Source organism: Notamacropus eugenii, chromosome 1 (assembly GCF_028372415.1).
Source record: "Notamacropus eugenii isolate mMacEug1 chromosome 1, mMacEug1.pri_v2, whole genome shotgun sequence".
NCBI classification, from domain to species: Eukaryota; Metazoa; Chordata; class Mammalia; order Diprotodontia; family Macropodidae; genus Notamacropus; species Notamacropus eugenii.
Genome location: NC_092872.1, coordinates 38,155,937 through 38,179,676, shown reverse-complemented (window position 1 = coordinate 38,179,676; position 23,740 = coordinate 38,155,937). Strand labels below are relative to the sequence as shown.

The 23,740-nt window shown below is 36.3% G+C and overlaps 1 protein-coding gene across 1 annotated transcript in view; it reads left to right on the top strand.

Annotated features, from left to right (window-relative positions):
- Positions 1-23,740, top strand: part of UHRF2 (ubiquitin like with PHD and ring finger domains 2) — a 157,973-nt gene that overhangs the window by 111,002 nt on the left and 23,231 nt on the right. The window contains exons 6-9 of the mRNA XM_072596937.1: positions 6,188-6,374; positions 8,289-8,412; positions 8,946-9,053; positions 13,619-13,723. Coding sequence (XP_072453038.1) covers positions 6,188-6,374; positions 8,289-8,412; positions 8,946-9,053; positions 13,619-13,723 — 524 coding nt within the window. The remainder of the gene's footprint in view (positions 1-6,187; positions 6,375-8,288; positions 8,413-8,945; positions 9,054-13,618; positions 13,724-23,740) is intronic.

Genomic DNA, 23,740 nt, shown 5'->3' with positions numbered 1-23,740 from the left:
TTTATATTTTGTTATTTCTTGATCTCTTGTAACTTTGCTGATTTCCCCTTGCCCAATTCTGATTTTCAGGGATTTGTTTCCTTCCTTAAGATTCTAGATCTCCTTTACTAATTGGTTGACTTTCTTTTCATAAATCTTGTTGGGTTTTTTTGTTTTTAGTTTTTCCTCAATCTTTCTCATTTGATTTTTAAAGTTTTTTTTTTTAATTCTAGGAATTCTTTTTGGTCAGGTGACCATTTGACGTTACTCTTTGGGGTAGAAGAGGGTATCTGCCTCAGTATCCTCCTCTGAAGACGAACCCTGGTCTTCTCTTTTCCCATAGCAGCTAACTCTGTGATCCAGAGGCACACTTTGCTGTGCATTTTTTTTATTTGTAGTAGCTTAAGTTTTGTAATCAGGTGTAGTCCTGCAGTATGGGGGTAGTGCCTCTGGCCCTAGATCCTCCTTCAGTTCTCCCCTTTGGTCTGAAACCTAAGCCAAGACCTCCAGCCTCCCCCCGCCCCAACTGCTTCTGCACTCATCAGCTTGTGTTGGTTCCTTCTCACCCCTAGATCTGTACTGCACAGCTGGGTCTGTCATTCCTTGTCAGTAGAGATTCCCTCAGTCTTCCCCAGCTCGGACAACCCAATTTCCCTTACTGTTCTAGGAATAAAAGTTCCTGTGCCTGGGGCCTAGGGCCAAGGCAGCCTCCCAACCCAGCTAACCCCAGGATTTGCAGATTGTTGTGTAAGCTGACCCTAGGCTGGAGGTGTTTTCTCTTCACTGGGCCTGTTCCTGTCCTGGGATTTTTCTTCAGGTCATCTCCAATACTCTTATTTATTTTTTACTGCTCTTTGTTTGCCCTGAGACACTGTTTTATCTCTTCTGTGGGGGAAAATCTTGAGAGGTTGGAATTTTCTGACCTATTCCATCATCTTCTCAAAATCTTCTCCCTATATGTGTTTTTTAGACACCTTTGAATAATATTTTTCTTATAGTTAATATTGATTTTTTTTGTGTATGTGTATTCTTGGCTTTCATCATAAAGTATATTGATATTATGCGTTTGGATCTACTTTCTTTAGTGTGCATCATTTCATCTAAGTCTTCCTAGAATTCATAAGAATTCTTCTTATATCCTTTTGGCACAGTAATAATTGCACCAGAACTGGTCCAATCCCTGTTATTAACTGGTCAGGCACAGATTTAAACTCCATGCATAGCTCTTTTCACAACTCTAAAGTTCTGGTGTTACCTCTTAAATTTTTCATCGCTTTTAACTTCCCTGCCCTACCCCCATTCTTTTCAGAGGTAGAAGTGTTTAAACACTGGGATTATCTGCTCTTTGCTACTTTCGATTTTCTTACTGCTTAATTGTGATACTATCAAATAATTTCCATATTCATTCCTTCCTTCAGGTTTATTGTTGTCATTTTAAGTATATTTCATTATTTAATTTTGTTCTTCCTCTCCTAAGCTCGTTAGTGGCCAATCAAGCCAATCCAGATGGGCTTGTTGCTGCCCTTTTTTTTCTTCTCTCAGGGTTTTCTGGTCTTTATTAGGTGAATTTTTGTTTTGATATTCTTCAGTATATTTTTGTCATTGTGATGCCCCCAGCCACTTTAGACAACTATAGTTTATGATAATCCCAGGTTTTAATAATCTTTCGCAACTTTTTACATTAAATTCCTTTTTAGTGACAGGAAGTTTTCAAATTTTCTGAGGCTTTGCCTTTTTAAATTACATAATTCATTTCCATATCGAAGTTCCTAACCAGATCTAGCTTCCTTTATTTGTTGAAGTCCAGCTTTAAGGTTAATTTACACATCAAAGCCTACATTTTCGTGAAGAAATTCTTGGACGCATTCTAAAGAATTAAATATTAATCTTCCCATTCCTGTAGTAGTGGTAGAGTAGTTTATCCTAGGATGTAATTATTTTCAATATAATATTTCCATTGAATAATATTTAATAACATAATTTACATTTATTTTGTTATATTTAATTTTTCCTATTATTTCTCATATTTGATGAATAATCTTGATTTCAGTTTGGACTTGTGTCCCTTAATAAGTGTTATTTTTTTTCTTCTCGGTTTCTTGTAAAAATTATCTGTCAGCATGGCTCCTACATTTAGCATTTGACAATATATCCAAGTGAGTTGATTATAATATTTCTTCTCTTAGCATCTTGCAGATTCCACTGACCTGGATTCTGTCCCTGAAATATTAGCAGTTTTGGGGTGGGGAGGGGACATGCAAATTTCCTGAAATGTCGAGTCAGATTTCACATTTTTAAGTGAATTCATTAACTCATAAATGATCTTTCTGAGCTCTTCTACTTTCAGTTAAGTTGTTCTTTGATCTTATTTTGATACTTCTCCCACCATGTCTGCTGTTTTGTCTTCCAATGGGACAATAATATTCACAGCAGTCATGGAAATGTGGTATTTTAACAAACACAGCATAAAAATATCAAGGAGAAGGCTATGACTGAATATGGTAAGAATCTTACTTGCATCCTGAAATTAAAACTGAATAGGAAAGATGATCAGTTAACATCTCCCAGTCTTAATGTAACCCTTTGGAACTGTGAAACAGATTTGGAAAGTATCCTAATCAAATCTATATCAAATCTATTTAATAAAATATAACAACTATCACCTTAAGCCAGACAAGAAAGATTGACATTCTCTTAAAAAAAAAAAAAATAAAGAAGAGAACAAAGGGGATTGTTAGATATTCTTAAAACGTGATAAATCAAAAAAAAAATTTTGGAACAAGTGGATGTCATTTGATCAAGCAGTATTAAAGGCTGATAATAATAGGTATGTACTGCTCAACCAAAAGTGGTTAACCTCGGGATGAAGCTTATTAAATTAAGGTCCTAGAGGAGACTCAAAAGACTCTCAGTGAGCAATACCTATGTAAACCAAGTTGATAATAATGTTGAGAAAGAAACATCAAACAAATTATTGTTATTGAAGGGTTATCCTTAAATTGCTCAGACTTAATGGGAAAAAATGTAGATTATATAGGTAAACAGTAAAAACAGTACAGCATATCTCTGCAGACTGTAAAAGTTTAGAAAAGTAATACTTAGCAAGACGCAGCCTCGCAGTTAGAGTTAGATATTCACTACTTTCGTAGACTGACAAATGACAGACCTCCAGATGACAATACAGACCTCAGAATATCCTGGAGAAGTTAACCTGTAAACTCTGCTGCAACTAGATGATGACCACATACTAAAACTGCTGACCGTAATCACACGGGCATAACTCCGATTCATCAGACCTTAAGATTGTGTGTTGTAGATTTCGCCGTACTGAACCCTGATCATCTCCAAGCTAGATAAAGTTTTTAAAAAGCATCCATAGTGTAGTTACATCATGTAGACACATGTCTCTGTTTTCTTACCTGCTAATGCATTTGTACCAAGGGTGTTCTCAGCAAGCCGTACAGAGGATGAACTTCCTAATGCTTTAATTCTGCCACAAAAATAATATTTTATCAATCTGCTCAGTGCTCCTTAGAACATTAAATACAAAAGAATAATCATAGTGGCCGAATAGTGACTGGGTCCAGGGTCATTTGTATTTGAACCCCATTGAATAATATGAGAAGAAAAAGATAATAATAATAGCTGGCATTCACAGAGCCCTTTACAATTTGCAAAGCTCTGTTGACATTATCTTTTTGATCCCATAATGACCAGTAATCCCATGAGTTAGGTACTATAGATCATACTATTCCTATGTGACAGATCAGGAAGCTGAAGTTGAGCATTAAGTGGCTTGTCCAAGGTCACACAGCATGTAGGTTACAAAGGTGGAGCTCCAATGCCAGCCTTCTGAGTCCAAGTCTAGAACTCTTTTTGCTCTTCCATGCTTATTGTGTACGTATTTTAATTTACCTTTTCAGCAGGTTTCTCCATTGTTTTGTCTTGTTCTATTTTATAACTCTTACTCCTTTACTAATTACAGATCTTTTTTTACTGGTCACTTCATTTGTACTAATAACACCAGTTCTTCAGTTATTTCTTGTGTGATAGGTATTAGCCAGTTTGATGTGTTATGAAAATTTGTGTCATGAATTATCAGAATTGGATATTTGATATCAAGTGTAACATTATGGAGCATTCTTCTTTATGTCCTAAATAGTCCCAGGAAGATAGCAGACCTCTCTCTAATTTCAGGTTGGCAAAGAGATGTATCAGATACCTTTTCTATAGGCTATCAATCATCTCTACTTATTTTCCTCTTAAGACACTTAGTAGACAATTTCTCATCTGTCAGTATACATGCAGCCGCATCTTCATTCCTTAGAGCAGCAGCAACAGCTGCTTCATGCTCAGAATTAAGCTCTGCTGCCTTTTAATCTGTTACTTAGCCCAGAGCAGTCCATGGTCTTCTGGAATCCTTTCTGTTCTGCATCCTTCTGGCCTCCTGACACAGGTCAGAACTCCCTTCGACTTCCTATCTTTTGTCATTTTCATTTCTAATTTCATTTCTAATTCTTCCATTTATTTTAAGATTACTTTATACTCTGCAGTAACTTGGAGCATAGATGAATACTTGACATGTAACATGTCTTAAAGCTGTAGGGTTTTATTTAAGCCTGTGGTCAAACAGGTAGGAGGAGGCAAGCACTGTTTCTTCCTAGGAAAGAAGCATGGGGACTTGCCACCACCTTCATGAGAAAATTTTTCCAGTTCTTTCTACTGTTCCTAAATATCTACCTGGATGTCTGCAATCTTCAAATGAGCTGCTCACAACCATATTGTATATTTGGTTTGTTTTTCATAAGTACCTCAATAAGCAGCATAGAGAATACACCCCATAGGTGCATCATCAACTTGCCTACCACATCAATATTTTAATTTTTATTATAAATTTAGCACTCATCAACAAACATGAATATTTCAGTATACAAAGATGAAAAAAGAAATTGTAGGTGAAGCAGTAAACAGAATGTTTTTCTTCCTTCTGCCTCGTAAAATGCATTGTTTCCTTCACAACTGTTCAACTGCCTTCTTCTTTATGGAGCTTTTTCTGATTCCCCCAGCTAATAGTGCCTTCTCTCTCAAACAATTTACCTTGTGTTTATTTCATATATACTTACTTATATCTATATCTGCTCCAGTAGAAAGTGATCTCCTTCAGGGCAAAAGGCATTTCATTTTTTAACTTTCTGTCCCCAGCATTTAGCAAAGTGCCTGGCCCATAGTAGACACGTAATAAGTGATTGTTGGTTGACTATATTCTGATGTATGTAAGACCATTTAAAGTTCTGGCGGTTAAAATCTTTTAAAAAATCAAAATAAATCAAAGTTGAAGCATACTAGAGGAAAATATAGATTTTGCTGTCTGTAAAAAATTTAGTGATCTTGTAGATTTGGGGGTTTATAAGAGGAAATCAAAATAGCATCTTAGTGGTTTTATAGTTTCACTGGATCTAAGAATACAGATGGTTTTGACCTGGAAAAAAGTATATTACAGAAATAACTTCCTAAGCATGTAAATTTAAAGATGATATTGTGCTTGTTCCAGCTATCTAAATTTTATTTTGTGGTTGGTGCTTGTTTAATGTGTATCTAAGCAAGATTTTGTATTTGCAGTCATTTGATGGAATCTGTGGTTATTGGAGTAGTTTGAAATGCCTATAATGAATTGTGAGAATAAAATAAATTTAGAGCAATATTTTGTGAAGTATGCTCCATATATTTTTACTGTCACATGAGAAAATATCTGCTTTTATACAATAATAACAAAACTGTCACTGAGGTTGTTATTTTGGAGCATATAGTCTTCATTTATTGCCTGTACCACTCAATTTGTGCACTTAGTATATGTGATATTGAAGTGTGCCATTGTTACGGCCAAGAAGAGCTCCTTGAAGAGAGGTATTTTGTCTTGGAGCTGTTTGTGCCCCTAGCATCTAAACATCATAATCAATGATATCAGCGTGCTATCACCAAATACCATGAAATACTTTTGAATCAGCCTTGTCATATATTGTGCCTCTCGTTTTTGGTCAATAAATGTTAACAGTAAGGTAGGAAAGGCCCATAGTAGGTTTGCCTTTTTATTATCTTCTTATGATGATGTCCAAACTTGGGTGTTTTACTTCTCCGCATATTATGTATAAATATTTACTGACAATCATATTTTTAAGCTTGACCTTGCTACAACATTCTTTCATAACAGGAAAGAGTGGCCCTGAGTGCAAACACTGTGATGCAGACCCAGATAAGGAATGCCGTTTTTGCTCCTGTTGTTTATGTGGTGGCAAGCAAGATGCACCTAAGCAGCTTCTCTGTGATGAATGTAACATGGCCTATCATATCTATTGCCTGAATCCTCCTCTAAGTAAGATTCCAGAAGATGAAGACTGGTAAATATGCCAACATTTTTAAGAGTAGAAAAGCACAAGGAATACATCCCTGGAATTTCAAAGTCAAGTTTATCTCTCAAAATAATTCAGATACTACTGTGTATCATGCAAATACATCTATTAATGATTATTTAATGTTAAGTTTTTTATTCAGTATTTATTAGCTACATGGTATGTCTCTCTGTAAGTATACATATATGCGTATTACACATGTGCACACTATTTTATTTCCCTATTTTTCAAATGATGGAAAAGATGACTTTTCTAGCAGGAAAGAATGAGAATCCCTGTCATTTTTATTTCTTTTGATTACTCTACAGTTTTTTTACTCTGCTTCACTAGGTAATCAGTGTAGGCCTTTTATTCATTTCTTTAGAGAAATATTTTCCTTTCAGGGTTGTGATAGCATCCTGAGATGGCAGGTGTTTGAGGAGTCCTTAAGTTTTATCTTAGTTGTGTACTTAGTTTCATCTTAACACAATGAAAAGGACCCTGAATTTGGAGCTATAGGATCCTGGGTCAGTTCCTGACTCTTCCACTTACTACCTGCGTGACCTTGGACAATTTGATTTATTGCTCTGGTTCTCAGTTTCTTCATCTGTAAAATGAGGGAATTCATCTAGATGGCTTCTTAGGTCCCTCCTAGCTCAAGAACTGTGACCCTCTGACCCTGTCCTATCAAAGATAACATCTTAAACTTGCCTCAAGTGCTCAGGTTGCTTTTCCTCATTCCAAAGACAGATTTATTTCTGTTAATTATCCTCTTATTGAGGACAAGAGATCCCAAAACATTCTCTCTTTCTTGTGTCTCTGGTTAGCTGATATCATTAAACAATTAGAAGTTATTTGGCTCTGCTTTTTCTGATTTCCTCAAACTTCTCTAATATCCTCCCTAGGGATCCAGACCCCAATTTAAGCCTTCAGACCTCCAATCTTAATGAAGTTGACAGCTCTACTTAGGGCTTCTAGGAAAAAAGGCTCATGAACCCAGTTATTTTAGCCCTTGGAAATAGGGTTTTGATATTGCTTGGGTTGCTAATAGTTGGGATGGTTGTGTTTTTTTTTTCTCCTACAATGAGCAAAACTAAGATTCCCAATGGACTCTTGAGCAAAACACCTTACACATCCAGAGAAAGAGCTATGGAATTGGATCACAGAATGAAGCACACCTTTCTCTCTTGTGTTATGTTTTGTTTTATGGTTTCTCCCATTCATTTTAATTCTAATATGCAACATGGCTAAGGTGAAAATGTATTTAATAGGAATGTATGTGTAGAACCTGTATAAGATTGTATGTTGTCTTAGGGAGGGAGGGGAAAAAATATAAGCTATATGGAAGTGATTGTAGAAAACTGAAAACAAATAAAATAATTTAAAATTTTTTTAAAAAGCAATGAATAAAGCTGAACTGACAAGTACAGAATTTTTCTAGCTAAATAGTATCCTTGGTGGTGCACAAAAGCTCATTGGGTAATCTATGTAAAATCCCATTACGCTAAATACAACAAAGAACAGTCTTGTTTTTGTAGAACATGTCCCAGGAATTGCTGCATTGTAACAGCAATGTCTTATTGATAGATAATTTTCTGACTTTTTCTAAAAATCGGAATCATTTTATGAAAATTCGTAATTTTAGTCATGTCTTTATTTCAAGGATTTTGAATTATTCTAATGGAATGTTCTTATTATTCTGACTTAAATATGTAAATTTTTTTAAGAATAGGTTAAATTTTTTAATATCAAAAATCACCCATTTGATATATGCTCACCATAGCATAATTGTCAAAATAAATAAATTTGTTCTATTTATTCTCTTACATCAGTTTACTCTGCTGGGTTTGTTGGGTTTTGTCAACACCAAATATATCAAACTTTTACAGTTCTATCCCTACTCTTTTTTTTTTTTTTTTTAAGGTATTGTCCTTCCTGTAAAATTGATTCAAATGAAGTTGTAAAAGCTGGCGAAAAACTCAAACAGAGTAAAAAGAAAGCAAAGATGCCATCTGCTAGTACTGAAAGCCATAGAGACTGGGGCAAGGTAAAGAGAAACAGCTTTTTGTACTTCTAAAATTATGTTGATATTATTTATTGACAGGTTCATACTTACTGGTCATCTCTACATTGAGAAATTTTGTTGTTATTTTTCAGTCTTATCTGACTCTTTGTGACCCCATTTGGGGTTTTCTTAGCAAAAGTGCTAGAGTGGCTTGCCATTTCCTTCTCCAGCTCATTTTATAAATGAGGAAACTGAGGCAAACAGGGTTAAGTCACTTGCCCAGGGTCACATAGCAAGTAAGTGTCTGAAGCTAGATATGAACTCACAAAGAGGAGTCTTCCTGATTCCAAGCTTGGCATTCTATCCGTTGTGCCACCTAGCTGCCCCATTTAGAAATAGTGAGTAGTAGATAAGATTAAAAACTTAAGATTGTCACCAAACTTTGATCTTCTTTAATGTGTGCGTGTTAAAATTTTGTTCCTCGTATTTTATGAGTAATGGTAAAAGTTTTGTTTCCAGACTGATTTAGCACAGTGGGTTATTCTAATAATGAATTTATGTCTTGTGACTTAAAGGGAATGGCCTGTGTTGGTCGAACTACGCAGTGTACTCTGGTTCCTTCTAACCACTATGGACCTATACCTGGTGTTCCTGTTGGAACCACATGGAAATTTAGAGTTCAGGTAATTTGCTTCATAATTATCGTATTGAATCATTTAAAGAAAAAACTTTTTAGCATTTAATGATAACATTTATTTTGCTTAAGCACCCTTTAAAATAAATGGGCATCTCTTCCACAACCATGTGGGATTTAATAGATCCAATAAAAGCACAATGTGAAGTATATCATAGAATAGACTTTTAGAAGGTAGCTTTTCAAAGTAAAATGTATGGGCTTTAGAAAACATCTGCCTTTCAGCCTTTTCAATTATATAACTTCTCTTTTTTTTTTTTTTAATGACTTCATAACTTTGTGCAAGTAAGTCTGTTATTAAGATGGAAGTTTTGTTAGCTTCACCTGGGCTCATAAAATATCCTTCCTAAATGAATAAGTATGAGTCAAGAGTTTGGGAAATCTAAAGTGGTCATCTGCAAACAGAGTAGAAAATCTACCCAGCATCCTTCTTCTAGAGAAAGCCCCAGAGGCTCAGTCAGCTTATTCTTAGCTTCCCCATGTGCTTTTGATAAATTACATTTGTCAGTGAATAAAAATCTTTAACTGTGAAAAAAGTCTAAAGCAGACTTTTTCCCCATTGGCAACCTATGACTTTATACTTCAAAGTCTTCAACTTTAAAGGCATCTTCTTGTTCATTACTTCTTGATTGATGCTGATATGTCTTTGAATTATTATTCTTAGGCTATGTAACGAAAAGATATAAGTATATCTCAAGGTAGTTTGGAAACACTAGTGATTAATTTAGTTAATAAAAATCACCAAATCCTAAGCTCTTGCTAAGAACCCACCTACCTTTCATTTTGTATATATTTAGCAGTGTGTCTGTCTGTCTGTCTTCTGGTTTCAGAGCCATGTCAACTTTCAACATATTACTATGGCTTTCAAAATAATCCCTTTACCGTCTTTGGATTTCTTTCACTGAAGATAAAAGACAGTTTTTGCTAAATGGTCTTCTGAAACCAAGTTTCATCCATACATCAGAAAATCCGTTGTTTTTTGTTTTTGGTTTTTTTTTAGTTTTCAACATTCATTTCCACAAGATTTTGAGCTCCAGATTTTCTCCCCATCTCTCCCCTCCCCCCACCCCATTAATGCCTTGTATTCTAATTACCCCTTCCCTCAATATGCTCTCACTTCTATCGCTTCACTCATTCCCTTATCCCCATCTTCTCTCTTTTCTTGTAGGGCAAGAGAGAGTTCTGCACCCCATTACCTGTATTTCTTATTTCCCAGTTGCATGCAAAAACAGTTCTAAACATTCCTTCCTAAATCTTGAGTTCCAACTTCTCTCCCTCCTTACTCCCCACACATCCACATGTGAAGGCAAGCAGTTCAATATAGACTATACATATGTAGTTATGCAAAAGACTTCCATAAGTCATGTTGTGAAAGACTAGCTATATTCCCTCCATCCTATCCTGTCCCCCATTTATTCTGTTCTTTCTTTTGAACTTTCCCTCCCCCAAAGTATTAACTTCTAATTACTCCCTCCTCCCATTTGCCCTCCCTTCTGTCATTCCCCCCCATAGCCCATTTATCCCCTTCTCCCCTACTTTCCTGTAGTGTTTTCATACCAAATTGAGTGTGCATGTTATTCCTTCCTTAAGCCAAATGTGATAAGAGTAAGCTTCATTTTTTCTCTCACCTCCCCCCTTTTCACCTCCATTGAAAAAGCTTTTTCTTGCCTCTTTTATGAGATAATTTGCCCCATTCTATTTCTCCCTTTCTGCTCCCAATATATTCCTCCTTCACCCCTTAATTTTACTTTTTTAAATATCATTCCTTCCTATTCAACTCACCCTGTGCCCTCTGTCTGTATGTATATAATCCTTCCAACTACTCAAATACTGAGAAAAGCCTCAAGAGTTACAAATGTGATCTTTCCATGTAGGAATGTAAACAGTTCAACTTTAGTAGTCCCTTATGACTACTGTCCTGTTTACCTTTTCATGCTTCTCTTGATTCTTGTGTTTGAAAGTCAGATTTTCTATTCAACTCTGATCTTTTCATCAAGAATGCTTGAAAGTCCTCTATTTCACTGAATGACCACTTTTTCCCCTGAAGTATTATACTCAGTTTTGCTGGGTAGGTGATTCTTGGTTTTAATCCTAGTTCCTTTGACTTCTGGAGTATCCTGTTCCACTCCCTTCAATTCCTTAATGTAGAAGCTGCTAGATCTTGTGTTATCCTGATTGTATTTCCACAATACTCATATTGTTTCTTTCTGCTGCTTGTTGCAGTATTTTCTCCTTGACCTGGGAACTCTGGAATCTAGCTACAATATTCCTAGGAGTTTTTCTTTTGGGATGTCTTTCAGGAGGTGATCAGTAGATTCTTTCACTATTTATTTTACCCTCTGATTCTAGAATATCAGAACAGTTTTCCTTGATAATTTCATGAAAGATAATGTCTAGGCTCTTTTTCTTGGCTTTCAGGTAGCCACATAATTTTTAAATTGTCTCTCCAGGATCTGTTTTCTAGATCAGTTGTTTTTCCAATGAGATATTTGACATAGTCTTCAATATTTTCATTCTTTTGGTTTTGTTTTATACATAAAATCATTAGCTTCAATCTGCTCCATTCTAATATTTAAAGAACTATTTTCTTCAGTGAGCTTTTGAACTTCCTTTTCCATTTGGCTAATTTTGCTTTTTAAAGCATTTTTCTCCTTATTGGCTTTTTGGACCTCTTTTGCCATTTGGGTTAGTCTGTTTTTAAAGGTGTTATTTTTTCTTCAGTAGTTTTTTGGGTCTCCAAAAGCTGTTCACTTGCTTTTCATGATTTTCTTGCATCTCTCACATTTCTCTTCCCAGTTTTTCTTCCACATCTCTTACTTGATTTTCAAAATCTTTTTTGAGCTCTTCCATGCCTTGAGACCATTGCATATTTATTTTGGAGGTAGAAGCCTTGACTTTTATGCCTTTCTCTGATGATATGCATTATTCTTCCTCTTCTGAAAGGATGGAAGAAAATACCTGTTCACCAAGAAAGTAACCTTCTATAGTCTTATTTTTGTCCCTTTTTTGGACATTTTCCCAGCCAGTTACTTGACTTTTGAGTCCTTTGTCAAGTGGAGGGTGTACTCTAGGGACCTGTAAGGTCTCAGTTCCTCCGAGATGGCACAATCAAGGGAGAGGAGTTTCCTCCTCTCCTGGCCTGAGCTCTGGTCTGGGAGCAACCACAAGCTTTTCTAGCCAGGATCTGCAAGTAGGGTTCCCTCTCCACAACCGCTTCAGCTCTACCACACCAGTGCTCCTCCTCACCCCAGGGCTGCAACTTAGGGCTGAGTTTCAGATCAGCAACTTGATTCCTCCAGGATCTTAAAGCTAAGGGCTCCAAAAATGGACGCTACAGCTACCTAGGGCAGGGGCCAGGGCATGACCCTGCTCCCTTCTCACCCAGGTGAAAGAGCTTTCTCATGGACCTTTGAATCTATCTCTGGCGTTTGTGGGTTGAGAAGTCTGGGAACCGCAGCTGCTACCTGAGATTCTTCACCCTGAAGCCTACTCTATTCCTGTCTCTGCTGCACCCCATGGCCAAGGCTGGGCTGCACTCTGCTCTGAGCCTGGTGCAGTAGACCTTTGCTGTCAGCATTCCAGGCAACCTTGGGCTGGAAATCTCTTTCAGTCTGTTGTTTTGTGGCTTCTGCTGCTCTAGAATTTTTTTAGAGTCATTTTTACAGGTATTTGATGGTCTTTGAGGGGTGAGCTACAGCAGGTCCATCCTTCTACTCCACCATCTTGGCTCTGCCCCCCCCCCCGAAAACCCATTGTTAAGACCCCTCTGTACCTTAGTTTTGAGGGTTGCTGTGGCTATGTAAGTCATCACCTGGTAGCCAGAATTTGAGTTTGAGGCATTTCTGTATTTACCTAGTCCAGTCCTAGATTTGTGTCTGTTGTGGTAAAATCTGTCAGATTTTGTGCCAGTGACCTAAACTTCAAAATCCCTAGGTCACTTTCACAGGACAAATGAATCATTTTCAAGCATTAGATTTTGACAACTTATATTTTATGTTCATGAAGTAAATATAATACTGTATCTGATCTTGATTTAAAAAAAAAGGATAGTGCAAACCAGCTTATATGAATAGCCATCAAGCATTTGTATCCAACATTGGATTTTACAATTTTTATATGACTAAAAATCAGTTTCTTGAGTTCTGTGCCCAAGAAGACTGATAAATAAATACATAGTTTCAGCCTAAAAGCTCTTAGAAAAGTTAATATTCATTAAATTCCTAAAGAATATGATGTAAAATATTTTTCTAAAATGGTTTTGATGTTTCTAAATTTTAAAGAAATGCAGATTTTTTTTTTTTACTTAGTATAAATGCTGGATTGTTATTTGGTGGGAACCATGTCCTAAATATCCCCAAAACTATATGCATGTACTAGTATAACTTTGCCATTAAATATAATTGCCAGTTTTAGATGCTCCTAGCATTATCACATCCTAAAGCTCAACATCAAATTCTTGGTTTGTTACATTTTTGTTCTAGTTAATGAATTACTTGTTAAAGATCAGTGATTCCTCAGTTCTTTTACAGAATTTCTTTTTGTTTAAATTTAAAGGTGAGCGAGGCAGGTGTCCACAGACCCCACGTTGGTGGAATTCATGGACGAAGCAACGATGGGGCCTATTCACTTGTGCTGGCTGGAGGTTTTGAGGATGAAGTAGTAAGTCCAAGAAAAAATCATAAAAATATCTTAACTAAGTCTAGCAATAAGTTGATTGCTCATTATTTTAAATATGAATGTCTTATTTAAATCACTTTGGTCTTAGTTTAAGCGGAAAATTGAACAGATTCTTTTTACATCAGTTATATTATTAAATTGCTATTCTGTTATATTTAAATGATATTGTGAGAAAAGGACTTCTTTCAATTAAAATGTTTCATCTTGGAAAATTTGACAATAAAGGTAATAATTTGACATATTTATTAACATTTGCTAAATGAACTATAATAAAATAAAATTAGTTGTTTATTTTAGAGTTATAAAATATTTGAAATATATTCTTCACGTTGTTACTTTATAAAATAACGAAAATATCTGAAAAACTTAGAAATCATGGCAGATCTTATGGGTATGAAATTGAGGGTATGTCATTACTATGTAACCTAATAGCAGCTTCAATTGAAAACAACAGGTTTAGGTTTAGTTTATCCTTAGTAAGAGAGCTAAAGACACGCATTTCAGAGTGTTAACTGTTAGTTTCAGTAGGCTTGGCTTGATAGCTTTTTCATACCTCTGCATGGTAGAATAAGAGCTGATCGTATATTAATATTCATTGATCACCAGTACAAGGTAGTTTACTATAAGTTTTTAGTTTAGTTGCATCCAGCTAAAGTAATAAAATAGTTACTGGGAATTCCAGTGTAACTATAATTTTATTTGAACTGACCCAGATGCCTGTGTTGTGTAGGAACAGGTCACTCACTCTTAAAATTAAAATAAACTTTATATGGCTATGTCTTTGTACAATTCAGTGCTGTAGAATTCAGGAATCTCTTATAGAAGAACAGCAAAGTATGCAGAAAGATGCCTTTCTTTATATCTTTTATAATCAAGTCCAAATAGCCATTAAAGAAACAGAAGAAATGAACACATTAAATAGCACCATAACATGCCTAGTTTTTCTTCACCCAGTGTTCACCCAGTTGATGCCATTAGAGGGGTTTCCCTCTCTGATGGAGGAGTCTCCTAAAGGGTTCTTTGTGTTCAGACTTGGCTATAATCCTGGAATAAAATCAGTCCAAGGCCCAGCCCTCATAATATTTGTTCAATCCTGATAAATATGCTGCTGCGTACGTATAGGACTACCTGAGGGCTAAGGTATTGCTGTTTCTTGTGTTTATTTTGCCATTTCCCAATGGCTGTTTCTGCCATTTCTGTAACAGTTGCTCTCTAGAAGTGCCCGTCCTCTGGGGCAGCTGTACTAGTATCTGAATTGAACACGTTAGATGTTAATGTAAATCCTAGGTTCCCAAAGTGGGAGATACTACCTCCTGGGGGCCACTGGGACGATGGGGGAAGTAGTAACCTCAGGTGCAGTTGGGGGGGAGGGATTGAATAAAAATAAGGGTTAATCTAATCTAACCTAACCCAGGCGAGCACTGAGTAATTTTTTAAAGGGGTGATTGCCAAATAAGTTTGGGAACCTTTGGGACTCTAACTCGTCACTTCCTGGTTAGGAAAACCATAGCTTTAAGTATTTACAAAGTTATGAAGTAGTCTATTTATTTTCTCTTACTGAACACAAGTGTGATTGTTCAACATGGGATTTTTATTTTTGATTGCATTCAACAGAAAATTAAGCTCGTAATGGGATTGCAGATTTAGATTTGGTAGGAAGCTTAGAAAACATTTTTTCCAGTGTTGTTTAAACTGGGGTCCATGAACTTGCTTCTTTATTTCTCTCAGTATTTTAATAACTGTATTTCAATATAATTGGATTGTAGAGTAAGAATTCTTTGCACTGCACTGTCCTCTTAATGATATGCTTGTAGGACAATGAAAGAAAAACATGTTCTTTGTAAATATTACAACTACAATGTCAGAGGAGGGGGGAATACTGGTTGTAAAAAGAAACAGATTAAAATGTTCTTAAATGAATCTGCTTTCATAGAAAAACCATAAAAATGCGACCTTGAGCTTGCAAGTAGCTTTAGAGAGAATGTGGTCTCTGATTTATATGCTTTTCATTCTCTGTGAATTGCAGTTCATTCTTGGTACATTTGGCCAAAACAAAGGTTAATTTGGGGCATACTAATTGTTAACAGGGAAGCCAAAGACTTCAAAATGCAATACCAATAAGTCCAGTCATTTCTGGCCATAGTAGAAGGCAGTGCCCACCCTTAACCCTCTGTGTTCCCTCTCCTCCCATCATCTTGAGATAACCCATTTGCCTGAGCTCAAGCAGAGTAGCCCATATTCTTCTGATTTCCATTCTTACTTCAATTCATATGTACCTTACGTCTAGCCATGTAATTTTGTTAATTTATAAAGGGAATTTTAAATATATTTTCATAGAAAATTTTTAAACCATAATTAATATGGGCTAGGAACTGAAGTAATGAGAGATATTCTCTTTATTTAACCTTATTATCATTTCCCATATTCAGATTGCCTAGGAAAGATAAACTTTAGCAGGGGCTAAAATTAGAATATTATAACTACTGAATATTTCAAATTAATCATTTCTTATTCTCCTTTGGCATGTACTTCACCAGATTATTGTGAAGACCAAATGAGGTATTATTGAGCTTTGTTAACATTAAAACACAACGTAACTGCAAGCTAACATTGTAACTATTTAATTGTTTCATGCAAGGCTAGTTTTGTGTCAGAAAATGAGAAAGTTGAGAAATATTTACTGGTAATTTTTTTTCTCAAGTTAATCACATTTTCTCCAATGCCCTGTTTTGAGAGACAAGAGAATCATCCTTGTTTCTCAGATCTTTCAAAAAAAAAAAAAAAAGGATAAGTGACAAAAAATAAGACAACTTGTCGTCATTGGGTATGTCCTTAAAGAAGGAGAAGGGAGTAAAAGAAATGTTCAAAGCAGTGCCATTAAAAATAACGATTTTTTTTGTATTTCAAGCTTCTCTATTCTAAAGAATCATGAGTGGTTGAAAATAACATGGAAAACTTATGTCATCTTCCTGTTTCTTTAGAGGATTAATGAGAGGATAACAATATAAGTATCTATTTGGAGAAAGGGTCTTAGGGAAAAATTAGCTTACTCCATATTATAAATAAAAGGGGTAAGAATTAGGAGGGCTTTATAAGTTGAATAATAATGTCCCAACTTTCTCCACATTCCCACTCAGATTCTCCCAGATCTCATCACTGCCTAGTAACTTTCATTGATAGATAAAACATATAACCCATAATGAAAATTAGATTTTAAGTTTTAGAGACTTTAAATACTAACTTTGATTCTTCTCTGGAAAAGTTTGAAGATCCTTTTATTTAAAAGCTGGACTTTTTCATGTAAAATTAAGATGTGTTCTTTGAAGATAATACACATTTTAAATTGGGTCGGCTTCTCATAAAAAATTCGCCCTTTCTTCTTCTTAATAGTGCGAGTGTCTTCAGAGGTGCTGGATTGGGTCTCTGCTAACTGTGTTCCGGATTCCCTGTATCTATAGAGTCTGTCATTTTAGCACTGACATTCACAACCTAGGACAAGAAATTTCAGGCTTTCTTTCCCCTTTCAGCTTTCATTGGACAAATAGAGCTAATAGATGCTTCTTTCTTTGGTCTGAGGCATATTTTGATTGGAGTTAAATATGAGAACATGTGAGCAAAACTACAATTTTTACATAGATAGAACCTTGAGGGGAGTAACTTATAAGAAGAGAGATGACATTTGTGAAACTTAATATATTAGAAGTTTATCTTCTTTGTGGAAGTGACCCCATGAACATAGACAAATATAGTTAAATTCCTGGTTTAGATCAGAAGAAATAATTTCAAACCATTCAGCGAACACTTGAAAATGTTAGCTGACCTGACATCACATGGAGTTTTGTCAGGTACTTGACATACATGTATTGTCTCCTTTGGTTCTTACAATCCTATGTGGTAGATGCTTATTATTATCTCCAAATAACAGTTGAGGTAACTACAGTTGAGAGGTTAAGTGGTTTGTCTAGAGTCACAGAGATGGTAAGTGTCTGAGGCAGGATTTAGGCCTGGCCTTCCTGAATCAGAAGTCCAGTGGTCTGTCCACTACCCCGAGGGTGTCAGACTTAAGGGCTGGCAAAGCTCCCAGCTTCAGCATGAACCAGATTAAAACGTAATTAGGAAATGTTTAACAAAATTAAAATACGGTACAACATAGATAATGTTCATGTGTGGCTTTCTAAGTCCATATGTGGCCTGCAAGATCTGACGCTGTTGCTCTGTAGCAGCTTCTGCACCTGGCACCTCCCTGAGGATACAGAGATGGAAGGGAAAGGCTCTTCCCTCAAGGAGATCATATTGTAATAGGGGAGTTGACATGAACATATATACAATAAAATGGCTTCTCTTTCAGTCAGGCCAGTCAGTCAAACATTTATTAAGAGCCCACTATGTGCAACCCATTGTACTTGGCACTAGGAATTCAAAGAGAGGCCAAAAAATCCTGCTCAAGAGGGAAACTACATGCAAACAATTATACACAAAAGATACATAAAGGATTTATTGAAGATCAAAAGATACTAGCATTAAAGGCCTTGAAGAAAGACTTCCTATAGAAGGTAGGATTTTAACTGGGACTTGAAGATATTCAGGGAAGTTAGGAAACGAAGAAAGATTTTCAGGCCTTGGAAGACAGCAAGTAGAAATGCCCAGAGCTGGGAGAATAGTGTTTTGTGTGGGAAACAGGAAGGAGGCTAATATCACTACATTACAGAATACATGAGGTATATATGTTTTAAGACTGGAAAAGGAGGGGAGGGGACAGGTTTTGAAAGGCTTTGAGTGCCAAAAAAAAAAAAAGGATTTTTATGTTGCATTTTGATGGTGATAGGGAGCAATTAGAATTTATGGAGTTAGGAAGTTGATAGTCAGTCCTGCGCTTAAGGAAAATCATTTTTGACAGCTGAGGATGAACTTGAGGGTTAGATTTGTGTTTGGAAATGAGAGATCAGTATCATGAAAATCCAGAGCATAGAGTAGCCAGTGGGGAAAGATTGTCTGTTATGTCAAATGCTGCAGACAGGTCAAGGGGGAATTGAAAAAGATTGATGGATTTGGCGATCGAGAGATTGTTTAACTTTGGTGAAAACATCCAGTTAAATGATGAAGGTGGAAGCCAGATTGTGCTGGGTAAAGAAAAGAAAGGAGAGAAAGTGGAAGCAGTATAGATGTAGGCTTTTTGATCAGTTGGACTGAGAAAGGGAGAAAAGATAGGCTTATAGCTAGGGAGATGGTGGAAGTTAGTGAAGGTTTTTCAAGGATTATGATTACTTGGGTGTGTTTTCAGGCAACAGGGAAAGAACCTAGTGGATTCAGGGAAAATAAGATATGATATAGGAATCATTTTGGTGGGGAATACAGAAGAAAATGGGATTAAGGGTGAATTGAATGGTTCTTGTTGAGAAAGGGCCACCTCTAACTTCAGAAAATGAGGTACAAAATGGGTGATAATCTCAGGGAGTTGTGAGGAGGGGCTGTGAGAAGGAAGAAAGGGGCATTTGGGGCAATATTGTATAACCAGGTACGAACTTAAGAAACATTAACTTGGGTTACGATTATACTTCTGTCATCATCTGATGTCCTCCTTTGTTTGAATGAAGGTATTCTTTGTTCACTAGTTGTAAATACCCTGTCCTTAAGATATTGTACTTGACTAGAAGCTGGTTTGTTTTTTGGTTTTTGTGGTTTTTTTGGAGGGGGGAGACAATAAAATAGATAAACCACTGGTTAATTTGATTTTAAAAAGGAGAAAAGAAAACCAGATTACCATTATCAAAAAGAAAAGGGGTGAATTCGCCACCAGTGAAGAGGAAATTAAAGCAATTATTAGGAACTGCTTTGCCCAATTATATGCCAATAAATCTGACAATCTAAGCAAAATTAAAGAACATTTACAAAAATATAAATTGCCCAGGTTAACAGTAGAGGAAATAGACTACTTACCCCCATCTTAGAAAAACAAGTGGAACCCCCTAAGAAAAAATCCTCAGAGCTAGATAGATTCACAAGTGAATTTTACTGACCATTTAAAGAACAGTTGATCCCAGTACAATATAGACCAGTTGGAAAAATAGATGGAGTTCTACCAAATTCCTTTTATGACACAAAGTGTTGCTGATACCTGAACTGAGAAAAACAAAAATAGAGAAAGAAGACTATAGATCAGTTTCCTTAACGAATATCGATGCAAAAATTTTAAAGAAAATTCTAGCAAGAAGAATACACAAGGATCATACACTATGACCAGGTGGGATTTATGCGAGGAATGCAGGGCTGGTTCAATATTAGGAAAATTATTAGCATAATTGACCATATCAGTAACAAAACCAACTGAAATCAGGTGATTATCTCAATAGATACAGAAAAGGCTTCTGAGAAAATACAGCACTCATTTCTATTTAAAACACTAGAGACCATAGGAATGAATGAATCTTTCCTTAAAACCATCAGTAAGTATTATTAGGGTGAAGCAAGGATGCCGTTATCATCATTATTCTGTAATATTGTACTAGAAATGTTAGCTATAGAAATAAGAGAAGGAAAAGAAATGGAAAGAACCAGAATAGACTATGAGGAGACAAAACTATCAGTCTTTGCAGTGATATGATAGTCTACTTAGAGAATCCTAGAAAATCAACTAAAAAACTAGTTGAAATAATTAACAGTTTTAGCAAAGTTGCCAGACGGGAAATAAACCCACGTAAATCATTACTATTTCTGTATGTAGACAACAAAGTCCAACAAGAGGATATGGAAAGGGAAATTCGTCTTGACTCTGCCTCCCAGTCGCCCCTAAGGATAATGTTTAATGATTCTCTTCCCCCAAAAACCCATTTAAAAATTTTATCTGTATTAATATTTTCTCAGTCACTTGAGCCTGGACAGTCAACAAAACAATATTTCAATCCCTGAATTGCGGTATTTGTCCATTAACATTTGGCTCTTTGTTCTACAGCACTGACTCCAGCACACCTCTGCCTTTAAGCCAGCTATGCCGCTTCTAGGCCGCTACCCAAAAGAGATGAAAGAAAGATGAGGCCTTTCATGTACAAAAAGATCTATAGCAACTTTTCAGAGGTGGCAGCAAACTGGAAAATAGGAGGATGTTCAATAGTTGAAGAACAGCTGAATAACTTGTATATTAATATGTGTGTTACGGTATAGCAATGAGGAAATAGATTTCAAAGACATGAAAAGACTGACACAAACTTATACAGAGTGAAATGGGTAGAATCAGAAGATAAATTTATACAGTTAAGATCAATATTTTAAAACAATAATTTTGAGGATTCATAAACCTTTTAAAAGACAAGGACAATTTATACAATGAAAGCACTTTTTTGTTCTCTTTTTCTTTTTTTTTAATTTATTTGGTATTTTATTTTCCCCCAATTACATATAAAAACAATTTTTAACATGTTTTTTCAGACTTTGCATTCCAAATTCTCTTCCTCTCTCCCCATTCCCTTCATTGAGAAGGCTAGCAATTCAATATTGGTTATACATGTGTATTCTTGCAAAACATTTCCATATCAGCCATGTTGTGAAAGAAAATATCGAACTAAAAAAACCTTCAAGAAAGTAAGGAAAGTATGCTTCAGTCTGTATTCAGACATCACCAGTTCTTTGTCTGGGAATGGGTGGCATCTTTCATCGTAAGTCCTTCAGAGTTGTCTTGGCTCCTTTGTATTGCTGAGAGTAAGTCATTCACAGCTGATCATCTTGCAGTGTTGCTATCACACTGTACATTTCACTTTGTGTCAGCTCATGTAAATCTTTCCAGGTTTCTCTGAGAGCAGCTCGCTCATCATTTCTTATAGCACAATAGTATTCCACGACCATCGCATGTACAGTTTTTTCAGCCATTTTCCAGTTGATGGGCATCCTCCTCATTTCTAACTCCTTGTCACCAGAAAAGAGCTTGCTACAATTTTTTTCTATGCATATATGTTCTTTTCCATTTTGTTTTGGGTTTTCTTTCTCTTTCGGAATACAGACCTAGTACTGGCACTGCTAGGAAAATGACAACACTTTAAAAGCAGTTTTGAAAACTGTTAAGCACTGTGATTAGGACGGTGACCATTCTTGATAGTGGACAACCAATGATGAAACATGCTGTTCATTACTGAGATGTGATGAATTTAGGGAAAAGATTAAGAAACACTCATACTTGAGCACATGCTCGTGTGTACCCAAATTCATACACAAACATTTGTGTATAATCATTGGAGGAGTATGTTTTGATTATGCATAAGCATTTTTAACAGGTTGGGAAGTGGGTGGGAGAGAAATAGATTTCTGTTCATTCAAATTAAATTTTTGTATTTAAATTTAAAATGTTCTTAATGTTAGAAAATAAACCTGGCCCTGCTACAAAGGTGAAATGTTGCATGCGCTATTAGATGAGACCACTAAGGTACTTAGCTTTATTTAACTGGTTTACTTTGGTACAAGAGACTTCATGAAAGCTGTGTTGTTGTTCATTTGTTTCAGTCATGTATGACATCATTTGGGATTTTCTTGACAAAGATAAACACTGAAATGGTTTATCATTCCCTTCTCCAGCTCATTTTACAAATGAAGAAACTGAGGCAAACAAGGTGAAGTCACTTGCCCAGGGTCACACAACTAGTAAATGTCTGAAACCAGATGTGAACTCAGGAAGAGGAGTCTTTGTGATCCAGGGCCAGCACTCTGTGCATTGCATCACCTAGCTACCCCATGAAGTGGCAGTTGTACCTAAATGTACCTGAGGATCCCTGTGGGTCACGTACTGACTTAGTTTTTAAAATGTAATATTGTCGGTGTTTTACGGTATTTCTATTGATTTGTTACGTTTTAATCTGGTTTAGGCCACACTCGAGAGTATTGCAAGCCTGTGTCTGATACATCTATATTATCCTGGTTGCTCGCTATTCTAAATTATATTTGAGTTATTGTAACTTAGCAGAATCCCTCAGTTGGAATGCTTGTCCTGTCAAGAGGAAATTCCCTAGTATGCTGTCTCTCTTCAGAAAATGATTTAATTCAACAAATAGCAAATGTCTAGGTACTGTGCTGTGTACGTGTAACAGGGAATCAGAAATGAACTCGAGGAGCAAAATATCTTGATGGAAGGAGGATGAATTATGCAGGAATTATTGAGATTCAGAGCAGAATGAACAAGTACATGAATGAATAAGGCATGGTATAGTAGAGAGCCCTGGATTTGGAGTCAGAGGACCTGAGCTTAACCTCTCCCTCTGCCACTATCTTTGTTGTCTTGGAAAAGTCACTTCACCTGTAGCACAATGGAAGATATGCTGTATGTGGAGTCAGCGGGCCTGGTTCTAAACCCCCAGCTTTGCCACTTAATAGTGGAGTATCCTTGGACAAGTGACTTTTCACCTCTGTGGACTTGAGATTCTTCATTGTAAACTGAGACGGTTATGTTAGATGGCTTCTAAGGACCCTTGTAGCTCTGTGTGATTCTAAGAGCAAAATAGAGGTGCAGAGTGCTGTAACTGGATGTGACGTGCATGTCCACCTGATGCCATGCCCGTAGCATCTCTCATCCAACCACGTCATCAGTTCTTAAGGGCAAAAGTGGGTTTGTTTTGATGTTTTTATTCCTCCTCCCACCTTGCTCAGTGCCTTGAATGTGGCAGGTACTTCTTAATACATGTTTTCTGAATTAAATCTGTTCCCCTTTCATTCCCACTGGCAGTACTCATTAGACAAGCCTGTACCAGCACAGTAATTTTCACCCTCTTGCTCGTTAGATTTCATCTTCCTCCTTGACTCATCTTTCATACCAATAGATCTGGTAAAAATTTGGCATAGAAGGGACTTCCACAATCTGGTACCAGGCTTCTTCTGAATTTACACCGGTCTCCACTGTGCTGTGCCCAAGCCAGAGTCCTGCTTTGTGCCATGCCTTTGCATATTGTACTCTGTTCTTAGGAGTGCCCTTTTTCTTCTTTGCCTGATTTACTCTGTCCCTTAAAACCCACGCAGATACCATCT